We start from the raw sequence: 21,505 nt of genomic DNA on the forward strand, positions 1-21,505 counted from the left end.
CTTTGGCTTCCACGTTGGTTTATCGTGTTTTGTGGTTGTTGCTTGTGCTTGATATGGAGTCGCAGGGCGTGATGTAGCGCGCGCATCTCTTTCTTGATGACTCTCTGGTGCTGTTGCGCTAGGGGTCGCTAGCGGAGGGAAGTCTTCCTTCACGGCCTTCTTCTTGCTGTTTTTGGGTTCTTCTTCTCGTGTTCTCTTTTTTGTCTTCTCTGTGGTCGTTTTTGTCTTTGGGATTGTTCCCGTGGACTTTTCTGTGGTTGCTTTTGTCTTTGGGATTATTCCCGTAAACTTTTCAGATTTTGACGCCTTTTTGGCCTGGGTTTTCCAAGTATCTTCTTTGCTGCTCTCTGTTGCCTTCTTAGGTTTTGTGTTTTCTTTTCCATTGCTAAGTTCTTGGAACTTTGAGTCAATGTGGCCAAGTATTATTCTTTGCGAGGCTAGTATCGTATCCTGCAGTTCTTCTATTTTTTGTTTTAGCGCTGTTATTTCGGCATCCTTTTCTTTTAATAGCGACTTCATCTATGCCAGTTCGGACTTTTCGTCCTCACTGCTCATTTGTCTTATCCTTTTTGTTGTGGCTCGTTTATCGAGGGGTACGTCGTCGTCCGTGGTGTACACTTCTTTTTCGCGGTTTCCCTCCGCGCGGTCTTTTGTCCTCTTTTTCTTAGTCTTGGGGCGTTTGAAGTCCCTTTGGTCTATGTCCTCGGTGAGGAGATCTTCGAAGATCTCGTAATTCGTGTCCTAGTGTTCTAGGAGGGCATCATGTATGTTATAGTTGAGTTTGTAGCTCGAACTATAACTATTGAGGCTTGGAGTGGCCTTTCGGCCGGGTGGGGATCGTGATCGATCCATTTTTACCTGGGGGTGGAAGTCCTAACCTTTGGAGCCTTATTTTTGGACCGTCTGACCCGTTGTCACCACGGCTTCTGGGTACCACCCAGTATCTTTACTCGGAAGTTCACGCTCTAGGCAGAACTAGAGTGGGATCCGCTTGAATTTCTCTCCTCCCTGACCTTGAGGCCGTGTCTGCCAGGTGTAATTTCTAAAATATTACACCTTACAGTGTCATCCTAATCGTAGCACAGGGAGTATCCCGACGGGCTAAGCCCGTTTACTTTTTCACTTGCCTATGCCTCGATTTTGGCCTCCGTGAAGATTCGATTAATACAAATCTCCCCAGTTCAGCTTTGTCTTGGCATAGGCTTTTGCCTCTAGTGGCCTCGCCGCTGCTTACGTTCTTCTCCGCGTTGCCGTGCGTATACTCACGGCACAGACTGATAAGTCCGGCTTCGACTCAACGCTGCAGCTTCTCGGCGGTCTTCAGGTGTCGCTTCTTCTACACGTCCGTACTGTTCTGCGGCTGGCGCTGAACTAAGTGATGAAGATGTCGAACTGCAGGAATAATTTAATTTCGTAGGAATTCAAGATATTTTATTGCATTTCGCTTTCCTTTGATGAAAGAAGGACCAATAATATGATCTTCCAAAATTCCAATGCAAATATCTTTTGTAGAGATATTACATACGCACAAATACAATCAAATGCTTATTTCTCTAAGACAAATATCGTACAACGGATGAATTATATTTCCTGTGAATTATGAAGGAGAAATTGTCTATAAACAAAACATTCTTAAAAATATATTATTTGCAGTCGATTTCTCCATATAATTTCACAGAATTCCATCCATTTAAAATGATCATCAGGTAATCTTTGTTGAGTGGTCTACACTTTGCACCTTGAGTGGTCAACCAAACACTACTGGAAAGAGTGAAGCAGTACAACAACCTTGGTACCATAATAAATTAAGAATGGACCCACAATCTGTAAATAAGAGCGCGCGTTATAAACGTTAGGTACATTTTTAACCGGATAAGGGTCTTCTTTAAAAGACTCAATTTCCCTTCTTATAAAAGTATAAAAGTAAGAATGCTGTCATGATACGTCTTCCTTGTTTTGTTTTATAGTGTTGAATCATGGACCTTGAATGGTTGAAAGAATTGGAGATTTGGATGTATTGAAGAATACTCAAGATTATGTGGACTAACCGAATTACAAATGAAGGGGTCTTCAGAAGAATGAAGGAGAATCGAGAGGTACTGAACATCATAAAATCTCAATAGCTACAGTACTTCGGACAAACTAAATGAAATAAATTTAGTTAGGGCATCCTACAAGCCATCCTGCAACGAAAAATATTATAAAAATATAAAAAGGCGAGGCCCAGGAAGAAAAAGAAAATCCTGGTTAAAAAACCTCAGAACCTGGTTTAACATAACATATGTGTAGCTTTTCCGCATTTCTGCAGATATGATTTGTCAACATTTGTCACCGATAGGCACATCAAGAAGAAGGAAGTATATCACTCGACGGAAGTTATCATATCAAATATGCACTTCTGAAAAAGATCCGATAAATGTGTAAACAAGTTTTCTGCCTTATATTTTAAAAATTAAAGGCGAACATTTTGTTCAGACTTTCTGGGTCAAAATATCACAAATATTTTAAATTTCTCATTTGGAAACTCTTATAAGTAATACGGAATTAAGTATTGGCACAGCTAGTTGTAGATCTTGATCAGATGGCCAATTTTTAGTCAAGAGACTATAAAAGTGATCCTTCCATTTTTCTAGTGCAATTGGTGATATTATATATCCTTTGATATTTCTTGCCTTAACACTTGTAAGACTTTTCAGCTTTCCGTACTTCTGCCTCCTCTAATTAAAGTTTTTATTTTTGTACAATTTCTTCACTAACCTTAATTTTTTCCTCTACCATCCTCCGTATTCTAGCTTGTTGTTCTTTAAAATCTTTATTATCCTGGTCTTTTTGTTCTAAAGAATTCGTTAGATTTTTGTCTTTGACATTTGTGATTTCCATCAATTCCTGATTCTACCAGTATGGATTTCTTTTCTTCTTCTTTCTCCTGTAGACAATTATTTTTGTAATTGTGGAATTGTTTGGTAATTTAAAATTCTCTCGAAGCTAATGTCTCATCTAATATATTTTAATTTTGCTGTTTTACGCTTTTATGATTAAATCTCTCTAAATTGTACCTTTGATCGTCAGCAGGATCTTGTTTTTCTTCTGTCGCATCTTTAATTGTCCTTATATATTACGTAGAATAGACTCATAAAACGCTTATATTGAATTTTTTAGATGTTATAATTCTCAGTTTCATTAAAAGGCGTAAAGTTTTTTAGATCAAGGTTACACAAACATACTTGCTAATAACAATAGGCCGATAGAAGATCTAAAAAATATTTTAGAACATCCCCATACATCGGTAATGAGAATTATCCCTGAACATCTACCGTCTTCCAAGCATTACATTCTTCTTTATGTGCCGTCTTCTACCGAAGGTTGGCGACCATCTAACGATAGGTTTCTCTGTTTTGTGCCGCATGTATTATGTTCGCAGCTTCTGGTATTTGAAACCATTCTCTCAAGTTTCTCAGCCAGGATTTCTTCTTTCTGCCCAAACCTCTTCTACCTTCAATCTTGCCTTCCACGATAAGCTGTAGCAGACTGTACTTATCATGACGGAACACATGGCCCAGGTATGACGCTTTCCTCCTTTTAACAGTTGTTAACAATTCCACCTCTTTACCCATTCGTCTTGAGACCTCTGTATTGGTCACTCTGTCTATCCAAGGTATTCTCAGTATGCGTCGATACAGCCACATTTCTAGAGCCGCTAACTTCTTTATAGTTGCTGCTGTTAACGTCCACCCTTCAACTCCGTAAAGTAGCGTAGAGAGTACGTAGCATGTCGTGGCGCGCCATCGGAGGTTAACGCTTAGGTGGCGGTTGCTTAAGAGCTTTTTCATTTTGATGAATTTGGATCTTGCTATTTCAATTCGGATCTTAATCTCTACATCTCGGTCCCACTTATCATTTACTGTATATCCCAGATATTCAAATCGGTGTACTCTTTCAATACGTTCGGTTTCAATATTCAGGTCGATATGTTGAATGTTCCTTTTTCTGATCAACATAAATTTAGTTTTCTTTCTATTGATCTGTAGTCCAAATTGGTTGCCAGTTGTATTTACTCTATTTAGCATTATTACATTAAGTTTTAAATAATTAAAAAATTACATTAAGTTTTAAATAAATAATCGTTGTATTCAGCAATATGAAAGAATTGATAGCACCTTATAAACTAAACTTAGCTGAATTCACAGAGTTTTACCTACATGGAAGCACATTCTCTTAGAAGCATATTTTCATATTAAAAGTGAACCACAGTTGTTTTTGAAAGAAAAAATTCAAATCGAAATCCTTTCTTCAACCAATAAATGTCAATGTGGAATAAGATCGGGTGATCTTAATCATACATTTTTTGATAGTTTCTTACATGCAAGTATCACATGGATACTGTTGGTGCAAGTATCACACGGATACTGATGGATAATCCAGAAATAATTTTTTAAACACTTTTTGACTTTTCTGTAAAAAATTGACTTAAAAGTTTAACAAAAACGATTGCAATGTTATTATGAAGCCGCCCTAAAAGAGTCTTGCCTATAAAATTCAGTAAGAATGTTATTGTGTTTTAATTACATTACTAAAGATTACTGACCAAAGCTACTTTTAAGTTTAATTTATCAAGACGAAAATCATATATGGCAATTTATTTTAAATTTGTGTTTTCAGAACTTAATTATTGCGAGGAGAATCCAAATACATGTCACAACGATTCTAAGTGCATATCCCTACCAAAAGACGAAGGCAGTTATAAATGCTTATGCTCAGAGAGAACATTTGGTCGACATTGCGAACATACAGAACAATCTATACATGAACATCCGATAAAGTCCACCACAGAAGTTACAGCAAACATTACAGCAATCACCGTGAAACCTATACAAAGTGATGAAAATAAAACTGATGGAAAGCTAGAACCCGTTGATATTGACAATGAAACATAGGTTTAACATAATAAATATAAAAAGATTAGTTTACTTTTTTAAACAATGAAAATCAAACATCATTTTTTTAATAAGATAATGATATTAACAAAAAATGTTAAGACTGCATATATATTTATATTAGAATTTAGGGTTTAGTTTATTAATCTATTTATTTATTTATTTATTTATTGATTTATATATTTATTTATATATTTATATGTTTATTATAACTATTATATTTATTAAATATTAATATAATTTTCGTTTAATTAAATTTGTATATTATTGTTCTAAATAAATTAACATTATGTTTGTCTAAAATAAATACAAACGAAGTATTGAGAACATAAAACCACCTTACCAGTATATATAATTTTCATATTAACATCAACCAACTTTCCAGTATATGCAATTTTCAAAACAAGCATATATCACAATAAAAATATAATGTATGTTTTAGATAATAAAAAACTGCGAATACCAACAAAAATAATCTAATTAATAAAGGAACCTGAGATATATAAGAAAAAACGAAATTGATATACATAATTTAACTTAAAAGAATTTGACGTAAACCAAGTACTGAGTAAATGTTTTTATGGTACTCTTTAATCTAACACTTAAAAAATTGATTGATAAATGTTAAAAAACATAGCAAACACATTGAAGATGCTCTCATTGAAAGTACTTGGGCAAGATTTAATTAATAAAACTGTGCTCGATATCTGCCTTTATTTTATCAAAGTTCATATATATATATATATATATATATATATATATATATATATATATATATATATATAAGAAAAAGGATAATGCGAGTTAATAGTAAAATAAAGGTAAAAGATATCGGCATAGCTCGCAATAAAAAGAGAAAAATATAATAAAATATGTGTATAAGATGGAAGGCAACCGTATATACGTATTTCTGATTATTGGTCGTCTTCAGTACGGTGCAGCCAAGTTAGAAAATTGATCTTTTCCCAAGTTAATATGCTCCTTTTCTAACTTGGCTGCACCGTACTGAAGACGACCAATAGTCAGAAATACGTATATACGGTTGCCTTCCATCTTATACACATATTTTATTATATTTTTCTCTTTTTATTGCGAGCTATTTATATATATATATATATATATATATATATATATATATATATATATATATATATATATATATATATATATATATATATATATATATAAATACGTTCAAATTATCGGGTATAGTGGTCTATAATAAAAATCTTTCTTTTTTCTAAATTACTCAATATTTCGCTATTTATTTAAAAGCTTCCTCAGGAGTAAACTAAAAACAATTTGAACATTACAACAAATGGCGTACAAATACATTTTAAAACACTTACAGAATTTAAAAGATTTCGCAATTTATAATTTATAAATTTATAAATTCTGTAAGTGTTTTAAAATGTATTTGTACGCCATTTTTTGTAATGTTCAAATTGTTTTTAGTTTACTCCTGAGGAAGCTTTTAAATAAATAGCGAAATATTGAGTAATTTAGAAAAAAGAAAGATTTTTATTATAGACCCTATAATTTGAACGTATTTATAAATTATTTTTTGGTCGAAATAATCACTTCTAATATATATATATATATATATATATATATATATATATATATATATATATATATATATATATATATATTAGAAGTGATTATATATATATATATATTTATATATATAGTTTTTTTTGTCATATTTGTGGGAACGTATTGTTGAGTTAAGTAGCTAAGTAGATAAATATAAACCCCATCACAATTCGAACCGGGAATTTCATATACAACATGCGATCTTTTTAATAGAGAGGTTTTTGTTTTTAATCTTGTAAAATTCTTTTTCAAAAGATTGTGATCTTTATGAGCAACCGTAATATTATGTTTGGACAGAAGATTTGCAATTTGTTCTGCTAATCCTTTTATATAGGGAAGAGAGAACAAACCAGTCAGCTACTTAACTAAATAATACGTTCCCACAAATATGACAAAAAAAACTCAACCGGCCTCACAAAACATGAAAACGAAAAAATACATAAATTTGATTTTGAGAAAACCAAGATCCTAAAAAGTGAACACAACAGAAAGAAGAGAGAGCTTCTAGAGTCTATACAAATAAAAGAAAAATATTAATGCAATAAATGATAAAAAAGATGTCAAAAATTTAAACAAAATATATTTTAACTTAATTTAAAAACACATAAAAAGACAATCTCAGAACGCCTATGATGTTAAAACAACTGGTTGTTTAAATGATAAACTTCAATAAACAACACATTAGATTTAAAATACATTTTACATGTAGTGACTTAGTGACTTAGTGGGTATGTCCTATGTTTTTAATATTATTTTAATTGTGACGTCTACTTGTTAGTACCGAATTTTTACATGCTTGGTAAGTCAAAAGTTTAACTTTTAAACCGTATTATGTCATAAAATGTTGTTTAGTTTTTAGTAAATATTAGTCAATATTACTTCTTGAAAAAGGCATGGATTACAAACAAAATGTCTTAGTATCAAATCAATTTTTTTTGTGAACCTAAGCCCAAGAAAATCCACTAAAAAAATATATATGAAGGTTCAAGAACCAAACTCAAACTATACATATATATATATATATATATATATATATATATATATATATATATATATATATATATACACTCCGCGTCATAGAAAACGGGCCACGCCAAATATTTAAAATATTTTCGAAATTATTATTTATTGCTACAAAATTAAGCATTTATTTTTTTGTATATTGAATCAATAACTCGTTTAATATAAAATTGCATCACTATCGTAAAACATCAAGCGAAAATAAAACATTAAAGAAAAATAGGAAATTTATTGAAAAAATCAACTTACAGTTTTTAAAACAACAATGAACTGTATATTTAAAAAAAAGCTGGTATCCATTTTCAGTAATGGGTATTGCCACCTCGATTCTGGATGACAGTCCTCATTCGATTTAGCATGGAATTTATAACGTTTTGGATATCTCTTTGGGGAAAAGTGGTCCATTCATCAATGAGTGCCATCTGAAGCTCTACAGATGTTGTTGGAGCAGGTATGCGACGCCTAACGCGACTTTTTAGCAGGCTCCATATATGCTCAATAGGATTGAAATCGGGGCTTTGAGCAGGCCAGTCTATTTTTGGAATACCAACCTCGTCAAGGTACTCCGTTACTATCCCTGCCGTGTGTGGTCTCGCATTATCCTTCATTAGCAGGAATTCGTTGCCAATAAATCCAGCATAGGACATCACGTGATGTTGTAAGATTTCCGTTATGTACCTTACTGCTGTTAACGCACCTCTGTCGATCACGTCGAGATCCGTATGCGCATCAAAAGAAATCCCTGTCCAAAACATTACTGAACTACCACCAAAAGCAACCCGTGGTGCCAAGTGCAACCAGCGAAACGTTCTCTAACCCGTTTGTACACCTTACTGCGTCCATCTTTACCATAAATAGACATTCCATACCCATCCGTAAACAATACTTTTTTCCAATCGTCTGCTGTCCAATTGATGTGCTCACAGGCAAAATCGAGTCTTGGTCTTTTGTGAGTTGGGGAAACTAAGGGCCTTGTTGCTGGACTGCAAGCTGTCAAACCTTGCTTCCTTATCTTCGCCGAATAGTAGAAAGGCTGATTGCTGGTCCTTTAGCTTGCTGTAAATGGTCTTGAAGTATTCAAGCGGTTTAGGTCTGATTCCGTAATGTAGCAAGAATGACGACGCGATCTTCCCTAGCGGTTGTTTACCTTTTTGGACCTGTACCAGGTCGTAGTTGGTGAGATCCTGTAACAATAAATCGTTGCTGGGTCCTTTGTGCAGTCCAAAGACTAATATTCAATTGTCTTGCAACTTGTCTTTGACTTAATCCACTTCCCAGTAACGTTACAATTTCAACCGATTTTTGAAAATTCTCCATCGTTATTAACTCATGACTACTTCACAGTAAGTCGGCTACTGTAATACTGAGATGAGTTTAAAACTCATTAGAACCCTTTACAATATCAAACATTTCTCAAAACAATCGCTTTCTCGAAAATTGATCAAATTGTAAACAACTTTTTTTCAAAATTGTTTTGTTTTATAGGTTCTATGAATATCCTTAATCCAGTTACATGGTCGGTTTGCTTTCGCAACAACCCATTTAACTTAAATAACCCAAGACACATTAAAAATAAAATAATATTAATTTAATATACAAAAAAATAAATGCTTAATTTTGTAGCAATAAATAATAATTTCGAAAATATTTTAAATACTTGGGGTGGCCCGTTTTCTATGACGCGGAGTGTATGTATAAGAATTACTGGATATTAGTGACTGTCAATATAAACAAACAACACAGTTTATTAGGTTTGCAGTCAGAAAATTGGCCGGGATGTTAATGGAACACTCTTATGACTTTTTGTCTAGCTTTCGGAATGGTTTTATTCTTTTTTCAAGACACTGTAATAAGAAAAAAATGTAAATATTTATAAAATATCACAAATCTCCAGTGCAACTTACTAGTCGTTGAGATTATTGATAAAAGCATAGAAACTCAACATTATTAACACACATATAAAATATAAAATAGTGGACAAAATACATTTTAAAATTTTTTAAAATTTAGGTACAGATAGTAAAAATTTAGTTTGTCATCTTTTAATGGTGTGTTTTAACTCTGACACATAGAGAACAAAAAGAAAAAATCCTATGATGAAAAAGTAATTGTAAAGGTGTATTTAATATTATATTTCTTTTTAAGAAATACTAAAAGCCCATCTTAGGTGATTTTAATTTTTAAACCTGTCTTAATAGTATGCAACATGTTATGCATATAAGTGTAATTTGTGGTGTGGGTACAGGTAGATATTAATTTTATTTTGGATTTTTTTCCAGTAAGTAACAATAAATGTTGCTCAGTTTATCTGTGTAGCAAACCTAATAAACTGTGTTGTTTGTTATATATATATATATATATATATATATAGTTATATATATATATATATATATATATATATATATATATATAAATATATATATATATATATATATATATATATATAGATATATATATATATATATATATATATATAAATATATATATATATATAGATATATATATATATATATATATATATATATATATATATATATATATATATATAACTGTTTTGGATGGGTTGGAGTCAATAATAGGGCTATTGGTTAACTATTTTTTTATTCTCGAGCTTTCAATTGTGTTTACAATTATTATCAAGAGCTAAAAAAGACAAAATACTTACAAGGTTGAACTAAAAAGAAAAAACAATTTTTGTTAACTTACCAAATAAAAATTAGTTTGGTAAGTAAAAAATCACTGTTTACATCTTCAAAATATTTAATACAAAAATGTTTTTTTCTTTTTTTTATCTAATAAATGTTTCTCCGTTTAAAAAAAACATTTTATATGATATTAGAGATAATAATGGAGAAAAAATGCAATATTTTGACTATAAATAAATTAGCGAAAAATGGCAAATACAACTGTGAATAAATTACAATTCCTTGGCATGTCCGTAACCTTTTTCATTCTTAGCAGCAATACGAAGTATTATTGCTGTTTTAGTTGTTTTGTCTATGTAGGCAGCGGACAAAGATGAATTACTTATAATGCACTTATTGTTCGGGCCACAGTAAACCCGCACAAAGGCGAGTTGACCAGGACTAGTATTAACCTTGTACTTAGCTCTCACAGCCAAATAAACCGAGTATTCTAATATTTCTCCGATAAAAACATTTTTGTATTAAATATTTTGAAGATGTAAACAGTGATTTTTTACTTACCAAACTAATTTTTATTTGGTAAGTTAACAAAAATTGTTTTTTCTTTTTAGTTCAACCTTGTAAGTATTTTGTCTTTTTTAGCTCTTGATAATAATTGTAAACACAATTGAAAGCTCGAGAATAAAAAAATAGTTAACCAATAGCCCTATTATTGACTCCAACCCATCCAAAACAGTTATATATTTGTTCCAAACGAGTCACAAGTACTTCTTTTTTCTTATATATATATATATATATATATATATATATATATATATATATATATATATATATATAAATATATAAATATATATATATATATATATATATATATATATATATATATATATATATATATATATATATATATATATCTATATATGTATATATATATATATATATATATATATATATATATATATATTTATGTTTGGGAAAGTATGTAGTATTTATTTTCATATTTTTACATTTAATAAAATTTTACATTTTAAATTTTCTTTTACTGTACTATAATGTGATCTAATTCAATGGCATATTCTAACGTTTTTGCTTTAAAATATATTGTTTCTGGTTATTTCGTTAAATCGCATTGTCAAATTGGCTAACTCATTTATTCTGTTTAAAGTTCAGAGAAGTTGACTTTCTCTTTTGTATTTTGTGTCGCCAATATACACAAAACGTGTAAAGTATCATATTACTGTTATCATTGAATTGGATTGTCGCTATTCTGAAGCACCCTACAATAGGATTGATTTATGGGATGCTCTGTCCATGAACCACCCAACGGCCAGAGCGTTTCTGAGCATCTTAAGTCTTAAGACGACATCTATACTTATATATACATCTATATTTTAAAAGGTGAGTCTATATTCTTTGTACAGACAACAGTATGAGCTAAAGCTAGCTAATGTAATTTATTCACAGTTGTATTTGCCATTTTTCGCTAATTTATTTATAGTCAAAATATTGCATTTTTTCTCCATTATTATCTCTAATATCATTTAACCAGCGACATCTAAGTTTTATACCAAACATTATATATTAATATATATTATTAATATAAAGGTTTATTTGTGAGGCATTTTCAATAATTGTGCCCTTAATGCTAATATTTTTAGAGATCTACTGTTTACTACGTAGGAATTTATAAATTGTGTCACTATTGACAATGAAAATGAAATAACTTTTAGCAAAAATTTTAGTAACTTTGTTTTAATAATTACTAATACATTCATTTTGCATAATATTGTATTCCCAACTGTAAACAACCTCACGTGAAAACCAAACAGGGTCGTACTTTTCGAAACATCAATAAATTAAAATATTGCATACAGACATAGAGACTAATGATCATGACATCGAGTATGACATTCTTTGTAACTATTTACTTTTAATATTTGTTCATTTGTGTTATTTTCATTCCATCGTAATAAATACTTTGTTTTTAAACCCCTTTAAATAAAATTTTGTTTCAATTTGCCTTTTCGCTTTTTTCCTATTTTTTTTTTACAAATTTTGTGCTGCGTTTATTGAAACAAAAGCTAATTTATAAAATTATCTTTTTAATCAAATGTATTAAATTAATTAAGGTATCTATTATTTGAACTTCTATGACGAAAAAACAAAAAATTTTCAAATCTATTTTTCTAGAAAATGGTGTATTCAACCGACTTAAAGGATAAGTACTGTTAGTACTAGAATACCTGAAAATTTACTGATTTATTATAATAAATGCTTAAATGCTAAAGACAAAAAAGTTATGCATTAAAATAACCATTGACCTACCCAAAGCGGACGCTTATGACCGGCACTAGAAATTTGCAATTGATGGCATCGATTTAACTCTGGATGATAAATAATATTCGTACCAGTTTTAGTTTTTCTAACTAGAAGCGTTCTGGATGTATTAAAAAACTAATTACAAGGCGCCATCTTCAAAGAGCTCTAGCTCCCTTAGGAAGCATTTTCGGACTAGGTAAATTGGGTTAAATTGTCTTAAAATTATCTGATGAATCTCCAGTTTTTGTTTGTCAGGAGAGATTCTGGACACCCTGTATTCAATTTACACTTATCAGTACTTCAGACATAGAATGTGAACTACAACATGTGAATCTAAAAAACTATTAATACTACCATTAATAAAAATAAAATTATTTTTAATAAAAACATATGAGCCTTTTTGGAGTATATATTTAAACATGTTCAAACATGTTCTAACATGTTCAAACATGTCCAAACATGTTCAAACATGTTCAAACATGTTCAAGCATGTTCAAACATGTTAAAACATGTTCAAACATTTTATTAATAGATTCAAAATTATTGAATAAAACAATCCATTGATTCTAACAATACTAATTTAAAAACTATATATTAATGGCATTAAAAAACCAGTGGTATAAAAAAAGATAAGTAATTTTTGTTATGATTGTATAAAATAATGTATAAAAATATTCTATTTTTGTCTGTTAAAATGAAAACTTGCAAATCAGTCAAAACGTGTCTATTCAGAAGGATATTTCTACAGAAATTGAAGACAGATAGACACAAAACTGGATTTGTCACACAAGAAGAACACTTTCAACGAACTTGTTTACCATTTTGGCTTAAAACATCTCCAACAATATTCCAAAGAATAATGTGTAACATAATTGAAACATAAACTTGCAGATTTCACTGTGAGCTAGATAGCTGACATACTTATTTTTTCAAAATTTATTCTAGGAACAACTAGCACAACTGCTTAAACCTATTAGAGTTGTAGGATACAGAATAAAATTTGTAAAATGCATGTTTGCAGCTGAACCAGTAAAATAATTGGGTCATGTAATACAAAATAATTGTGTAGAAGCACTTAACGATACCTTAATTTCAATAAAAACCTTTTTAATACCGAAAACGCAGACAAATATTAGATAAACTTTGATCAGATAAAAGGCATATATCGAGCACAGTTTAATTAAATCTTGCCCAAGTACTTTCGATCCCTAGATCATCTTCAGGGGCATTTCGTCAATTGTGGCCTATCCGGCAAGAACAAGATGTCATAAACATATAATTGTACATTACACTACACTACAAATAGACAAACAAACACTTTAAAATAATTTAAGGAAGGCTACATTGCTTGAAGAAGTCTCCGACTTCTTCAAGCAATGTAGCCTTCCTTAAATTATTTTAAAGTGTTTGTTTGTCTATTTGTAGTGTAGTGTAATGTACAGTTATATGTTTATGACATCTTGTTCTTGCCGGATAGGCCACAATTGACGAAATGCCCCTGAAGATGATCTAGGGATCGAAAGTACTTGGGCAAGATTTAATTAAACTGTGCTCGATATATGCCTTTTATCTGATCAAAGTTCATTTATTCGAGCATTCAACCTTATATTTAAATATTAGATAGTTGTTAGAAAATTATGAAAATGGCGATGCAAGTGATGGGAGACGAGAATAGATGTGGTAAGTACAATATTTAAAGTTACTAAGAAATGTATCAAATAATAAATTTTTGAGGTTTGGCTTACAAGAATAATGAAAAAGTACTAGTTAGGAAATAATTTACAGAGATAAAAACTAAAAAAGAAAGATGTTATATACTTTTAATAAATAATACATAAATAAAACGATTATAATCATATAATTTGAATCCTACCTTGGAGATACAACTGCTTACCCCAAAATAATTATTAATTTTAGGAAATACCTCAGTTAACTGTGCCCTAGGCCATATTCCGGTCTCTACAAATACACCAAAAATAATTATTCTCAACGATGTCAAGATAGCCGATAATGTGATGAATGGTAAGTTGGAGTTTCTAAAATAATTCATATAAAATTATTATTCAGCAAAGACCTTGAGATTAAACGCTCACAATAACTCTAATGTACACAATGTCTATATGAATATCTGAATGTGTACGTTTATTCCCTAACTTGCATAAAACTATTAGACTGTTTATTGTAACTTAACTAACAATTGTTTTAGAAGCGGCCCACGATCAAAATGATTTGGAATATGAGCAGTTTTATGACAGCGACGCAGATCCTGATTACGCTTGTAGTGAGGAAGAATCAGATTCCGAAAAACAAACTTCAACGGAAATGATACAAATTAATCTAGCTATTAATCAGAAGGAAATTGTACGACAGCCTGCAGAGAAACCTACAAGAAAAGAGCAAAGGAAACAATTAAGAAATGTCGATGAATGGAAAGCAACCAAGAGAGCAAGAAAAACTTTATCTGGCAAAGAACATATTTCTAAAACAGGAAATCTGATAAAAGAAAAATGTATGAAACAGCGGAAAGAAATATTTGCTACTTACTGGAATGAATCGACAAACTGGGATGTGAAAAGACAGTTCATAATAGCTCATGTCAGAAGTCAATCGATAAGGCGAGAAAGACCCAACGACTATAGTAAGCAGTGTCAAAGACAGCAAACTATTTCGTATTACTTTCATGTGGCTGGGAACAGAATTGAAGTTTGTAAAGTGTTTTTCCTAAACACATTAGGGATTTCAGAAACTGTAGTTAGGACAGCTATAAAAAAACAAAACACAGGTGGTTTTGCTTCTTGAGATATGAGGGGTAGGCATATACCTCCAAACAAACTCCAATAAGGTGTTCTTGCCAGAGTCAAATCTCACATATCTTCATTTTCGATTTATCAGAGTCACTACAGCCGAGAGAAAAGTGCCAAAAAATACGTAGGAAGTGCATCACAAGCATCACACGTATCACTAGAAGGCTTTTTAAACCCTAAATTGAATTCGTTATCAAAAACTCGTTTATAAGCCCAATGCTTTACTACTTCATTTTTTGGAATACCGTCTTGGTCACATTGTTGCATGTACTTTTTTTAAATCTGTAACGCCCAATTATTCATGCAATACTAAACTTAATACATGGGACATACGACAGTTTACCTCTGTGCTACTCAACTAATTTTATTGTTAATGAAAAACTCTGTATATTTTTACGTTTTTAAAAGCTCCCTAACAACCTAATCTTAACAAACGATATTATGTAGGGTATGTTATGAAAAATACAAGGTAAAATTTTTGAAATTATGTATAATTTTGATCAAGAAATTTAATGCAAAACCCGATATCTTGATACTTGCAACATGTTTTTTTTTTAATTTTAATTCTTTTTTTTACCATTGTTTACTAAGAGAGCGTGATGCGGTCGCATCTTGAGAAATTGAAATTATGTAGAACTTAAACCTTTTAGACACACTAACTTTTCTAATTTCTAACCCCTAATTGGTTTTCAAAAATCTTTTCACTAAATAAGAGATCTCAATGATGAGATAGTGGCTTGGTCAATAGCTACTAACTTCAGGAATTATAAAAAGTTTGGCGTATGTCACCTGAATCTCCTGAACGAAAGGAAATCACTTTTGGCGTAGTTCTATACGACGTTAATCTAATATATAAAGTTCCCCTGTCACACTGTTAGTTACCGTACTCCTCCGAAACGGCTTTACCGATCTTTACCAAATTTTATATGCGTATTCAATAGGTCTGAGAATCGGCTACTATCTATTTTTCATACCCCTAAGTAATAAGGGTTGTTCACCCTTAATTTTTTTTTTTAATTTTTCGACTAAATTTTTTATTTTTGTTTTTTTATAATGTTGCATTAAAAAATACATACAACCCTAAACTTTTATTTTTTTATCATCAACCCCTATTTTCTAATATATAAAATTTCCCTGTCACAATGTTAGTTACCGTACTCCTCCGAAACGGCTTTACCGATCTTTACCAAATTTTATATGCGTATTCAATAGGTCTGAGAATCGGCTACTATCTATTTTTCATACCCCTAAGTAATAAGGGTTGTTCACCCTTAATTTTTTTTTTAATTTTTCTACGAAATTTTTTATTTTTGTTTTTTTATAATGTTGCAATAAAAAATACATACAACCCTAAACTTTTACTTTTTTATCATCAACCCCTATTTTTTATGGCTATTTTAGTAATTTAATCATTTTTCATCTCGCTCGATAACTGATCAATTATAGTGTTTTTAACTGTACTCGATTAAAAATCTAAAATGTTTTTTAAGAAAATAAACACTTACTTTTATTATTAAAGTTTAATCTTGATATATGTTTAGTGTTACCAATCTTAGATTCTTCAAATTTGCCGCAAATTTTCCGCAAATTTGCCGCAAATTATTGTTTATGCATCAAGTGTAGTAGTAACGTTCACAATTATCAATTTTCTATTTCTGTGTAACTCTCATAATAACTATTAATTATTACTATTTTATTCATAATAATAAAATTAATAATTCTAAGTGAATTTGGCACGATTAGATCAGTTAATGAAGTTGTATTTAAACAAGTGATTTACATAACCTTAAAAGTACTCAACACGTGTCACGAGCTCCAACCAACAACGGCTTTTGTGTTGTAAGTATACTTTTTTTATATAATTATTTGAATTTTTTACAACTATTGTTTTAAATTTTTTTTTCATAAATCTAATATTTTCGCTATAATCCTGGCCGTAATTATAATTATAACGTTTTCCATCATTAAATAATTTTAGTAATTCTATTTATATGTGTTTTGTACAGTGAACAATGCCAAGAAAACGCAAAGGGACTGATTTGAGCCGTAATACAAGTAGGTCCAGAATTTATGAGAGATAAAAGATCCCAAAGAACCGAAGAACAAGTCCAGCAACAAAATGCTGATGCACGTGTGAGCATTCAGCAATTGCGTCAGGAACAATTAAAAGATACACGAGCTGAGCGCAATGAAGTTATACGTTTAGAACAACGACAATTACGCCGTCTTACGGGAAATAGACGCAGAACAAATGAATAACAACGCCAACAGGTACATCGTGCATTTACATCTGATTCATTTTTGCATCTAGCATTTCAGTACGAGTCCGATATTGAATATTATGCTCATTCAAAAGTGGCAATTGGTGCTATGGATAAGGAATGTCCGCATTGTCATGCTCTCAAATTCAAAAATGAGCCACCTGGGATGTGTTGTGCGTCAGGAAAAGTGCAACTACCTGAAATTTAAACACCATCTGAACCATTGAATGGTTTACTTATCGGAACGGATCTAGATTCTAACGTATTCCTGAAGTCAATTCGAATATTCAATTCCTGATTTCAAATGATATCGTTTGGAGCAACAGAAATAGTTCTAAATACTAATGCTAATGGTCAACAATACAATTCTACATTCAAAATCAGAGGCCAAGTTTATCATAAAATGGGCTCATTGCTGCCAATGCCAAACGAACCACATAAATGTTTACAAATCTACTTTATGGGCGGCGAGGATTCCGGAAGCGCAATTGCTAATCGCGTGAATGCACGTTGTGACTATAATAACCTTGATTCATTTTTTGCCAGGCGCATCGTCAGCGACTTAAACGCTCTATTGAACCAGCACAATGAATTGTTGAAAATATTCAAATCACACATGCACAAATTACAAAGCGACAATCACGCTATTGTCATTAACCCTAATAAAACACCAGCTGGAGAACATATTCGTAGATTCAATGCACCTGTTGTTGAAGACGTTGCTGGAATCATGGTTGGCGATCGTACAGGTACACGAGAAATTGTGATTCGTATTCGATTTGCTATTGCCTGGCCAAAATGCAATACATCGTCACGACATTACAGCACGTGTATTCAGACAAGATTTGAAGTCTCTAATAAGTTACATTACTAAATTACATGTATTCGGTCCCACACGTTGCTGGCTGTATTCAGTTGAATGGCAAAAGAGGGGATTACCTCATGCGCACATTTTGGTTTGGTTAATCGACAAAATCCGTCCTAAAGAAATCGATAGTATCATTTCTGCGGAAATTTCAGATCCGTCTACTGACCAAGTGCTGTTGGATATTGTTACATGAACATCATCCATGTGGTACTCTTCATCGTTCATCGCCTTGCATGGCAGATGGAAAATGTACTAAAATTTTTCCCTAAAGATTTCACTAATGATACGATAACAAATACCGACGGATATCCAATATACCGTCGAAGAAGTCCCGATAATGGCGGATACTCATTTATTAAAAATATGAGCAACACAGACATTGACATTGACAATCGTTGGGTGGTGCCGTATTCACCTCTGCTAAGCAAGACATACAATGCTCATATTACTGTTGAGTTTTGCAGTTCTGTGAAGAGCATCAAATATATTTGCAAGTATGTCCATAAAGGCAGTGATATGGCTGTGTTTAGAGTAGAAAATACTAATGTAAATGCTCCTCCAATGAATAAAAACGATGAAATTCCGCTCTACCAAATTGGACGGTACATCAGCTCCAATGTAGCTGCTTGGCGTATATTTGGTTTTCCAATTCATGAACGGGATCCAGTAGTGGTTCATTTAGCCGTCCATCTTGAAAACCATTCATCTTTGGCGGCACTCTGTTGGTGCTTTCAGGTGATTTCAGACAAACACTTCCCGTCATTCCACTTTCAACATACGCTGATGAGATCAACGTTTGCTGAAAATCATCTCCATTGTGGCGTAATGTTGAAAAAGTAGAGCTGAAAGTAAATATGCGCGTTCAAATGCTTCAATATATATCCGCTGAAACATTCTCAAAACAACTCTTAGATATCGGTGATGAAAAAGTTGCTACAGATGAAACTGGATACGTAAAATTACCGACCGATTTCTGCACAATCGCTGATTCGCAAGATACTCTCATTGAACAAATATTTCCTGATGTACACACACAGTACATAAATCATGAGTGGCTTGCAGAAAGAGCTATTTTAGCAGCAAAAATGCAGACGTCAACAATTTAAATTTGAAGATACAACAGTTGTTGCCAGGGAACTTGGTATCATACAAATCTATTGATACAGTTTGCGATACCAGCGAAGCTGTCAATTTTCCCACAGAATTTTTGAACTTACTGGATTTGCCAGGCATGCCACCGCATAATTTACAATTGAAAGCTGGATCTCCAATTATCTTGCTTCGTAATTTAAACCCGCCACGGCTGTGCAACGGTACGCGATTAGTCGTTCGAAAATTGATGAAAAACGTTATCAAAGCCAGCATTTTAAATGGCAAGTTCAAAGGTGAAAATATATTAATACCACGGATTCCTATCATACCTACAGATGTGCCAATTCAATTCAAACGAATTCAGTTTCCGATTAGATTGGCATTTGTAATGACAATCAACAAATCTCAAGGCCAAACGATGTCTATTTGTGGCTTAGATTTGAGTACACCATGTTTTTCACACGGGCAATTGTACGTAGCATGCTCTCGAGTGGGTAAACCATCCAGTTTGTTTGTGCCCGCTAAAGATGGGCTAACAAAAAATATTGTTCACGCTATAGCATTAAGAGATTGATTTTGTTTGTTACGGTTAATATCGTAATTAATATGTGATGTGTAATTTTAAGTAATAAACTATAATAACTTGAAAATAATATTGTTTGGCGTTTTTTATTTTTATATTCCCTTATCGTTCATAGCGCTCGTCGCCCATTTCACGCATATACCACATACTTACATACTTATAATAAGTAAGGAACTTTTTGTCTACACTAGAATTTATCTAGAAACTAGAAATAATTTATAAGGCAAAACAGCGTTTGCCGGGTCAGCTAGTAACATTATATTATAGACGCCTGTTTGTGGCTTCTATCATAAAGCAGATACCAATAGTTGTTATTCCATTGTTGCGAATAATACATATGTGCGTTTTTAGTTAACCAAGTTAAATAAAATCCAAGACCAAGTTAAAGTAAATATCAGCTGAAAAATAATCAATTTTAACTATTACCAAATCAATTTATTATTAAATAACATTATTTTTAGGGCATTTCTGTTATTTGGGCAAACTGGAATACCAATAAGTAGAGTAAAAAGGGTACCCCGTCTTACCCTATCTATTGTTACACTATTTTACTCCCTGGGTATATGTTAACAATATGACCTATATATTTTATTATTAAACTAATATCTTATTTTATGCAAGTTTCCAAAAAAATGTTAGGTTATGTTCTAGATGGTTTTTACCTACAAAACGAAAGTTGATCTTCAAAAGTGGCCAACAGAGAGCCTGCAACAGGTTATAAATGCTGTAGTAACTGGCGAGATGATTTACTACCGAGGATCAATTACATTTGCCGTTCCTCGGACAACTTTAGAACGTCAGATAAAAAAACAACGAGATAATGCAAGTTATTCTTTGCATTAATTTTATGCCTGTTTTCACCCCCCCTATAAAAAGTACAACTTGTTACTTATCTTAAAGATATGGAAGCAAGATTGTTCGGCTTGACCACGAAAGAATGTAGCCAATTTTTTTTTGATCTTGCTGATAAAAATAGGTTTGAGCATCCCTTATGGCTGATGAAAAATCATAGAATGGCTGAAAAGGGATGTATGCAGCAATTTTTAAATAGGCACAAAGGGTTGTCAATCTGAAAGCCCAAGGCTACGTCAGGTGCCCGTACGATGGGATTTAACTGGGCTGTTCAAAAATTCTTTGAACTGTTGGAAAAAAACTGTCCAGAAATATAAATTAAAGGCAGAAATAAATTTCAACGTAGAAGAAACACGAGTTAAAATCAATCCAAAGGAGGTTTCGAAAATTATAGGTTCAAAAGGAAAGCTTCAAGTTGGTGCGCTTTCCCTCGCGAGAGGGGTGAAACTGCAGAAATTTGTTTTTTTTTACTAATATTTCACTGAAAGCAAATGCGACAGGGGTTTTTGAATGGCCTCGTACCTGGTGGAT

General features: G+C 31.9%; 1 protein-coding gene across 1 annotated transcript in view; it reads left to right on the forward strand.

Annotated features, from left to right (window-relative positions):
* The window catches only part of C901, a 61,650-nt gene extending 56,476 nt beyond the window's left edge, over nt 1-5,174 (forward strand). Inside the window, exon 6 of the mRNA XM_072527995.1 lies at nt 4,660-5,174. Within this exon, the coding sequence (XP_072384096.1) occupies nt 4,660-4,934 (275 nt within the window). The 3' untranslated portion in view covers nt 4,935-5,174. The remainder of the gene's footprint in view (nt 1-4,659) is intronic.
* The last annotated feature ends 16,331 nt before the right edge of the window (nt 5,175-21,505 follow it).

This window comes from Diabrotica undecimpunctata, chromosome 4, assembly GCF_040954645.1.
Source record: "Diabrotica undecimpunctata isolate CICGRU chromosome 4, icDiaUnde3, whole genome shotgun sequence".
NCBI classification, from domain to species: Eukaryota; Metazoa; Arthropoda; class Insecta; order Coleoptera; family Chrysomelidae; genus Diabrotica; species Diabrotica undecimpunctata.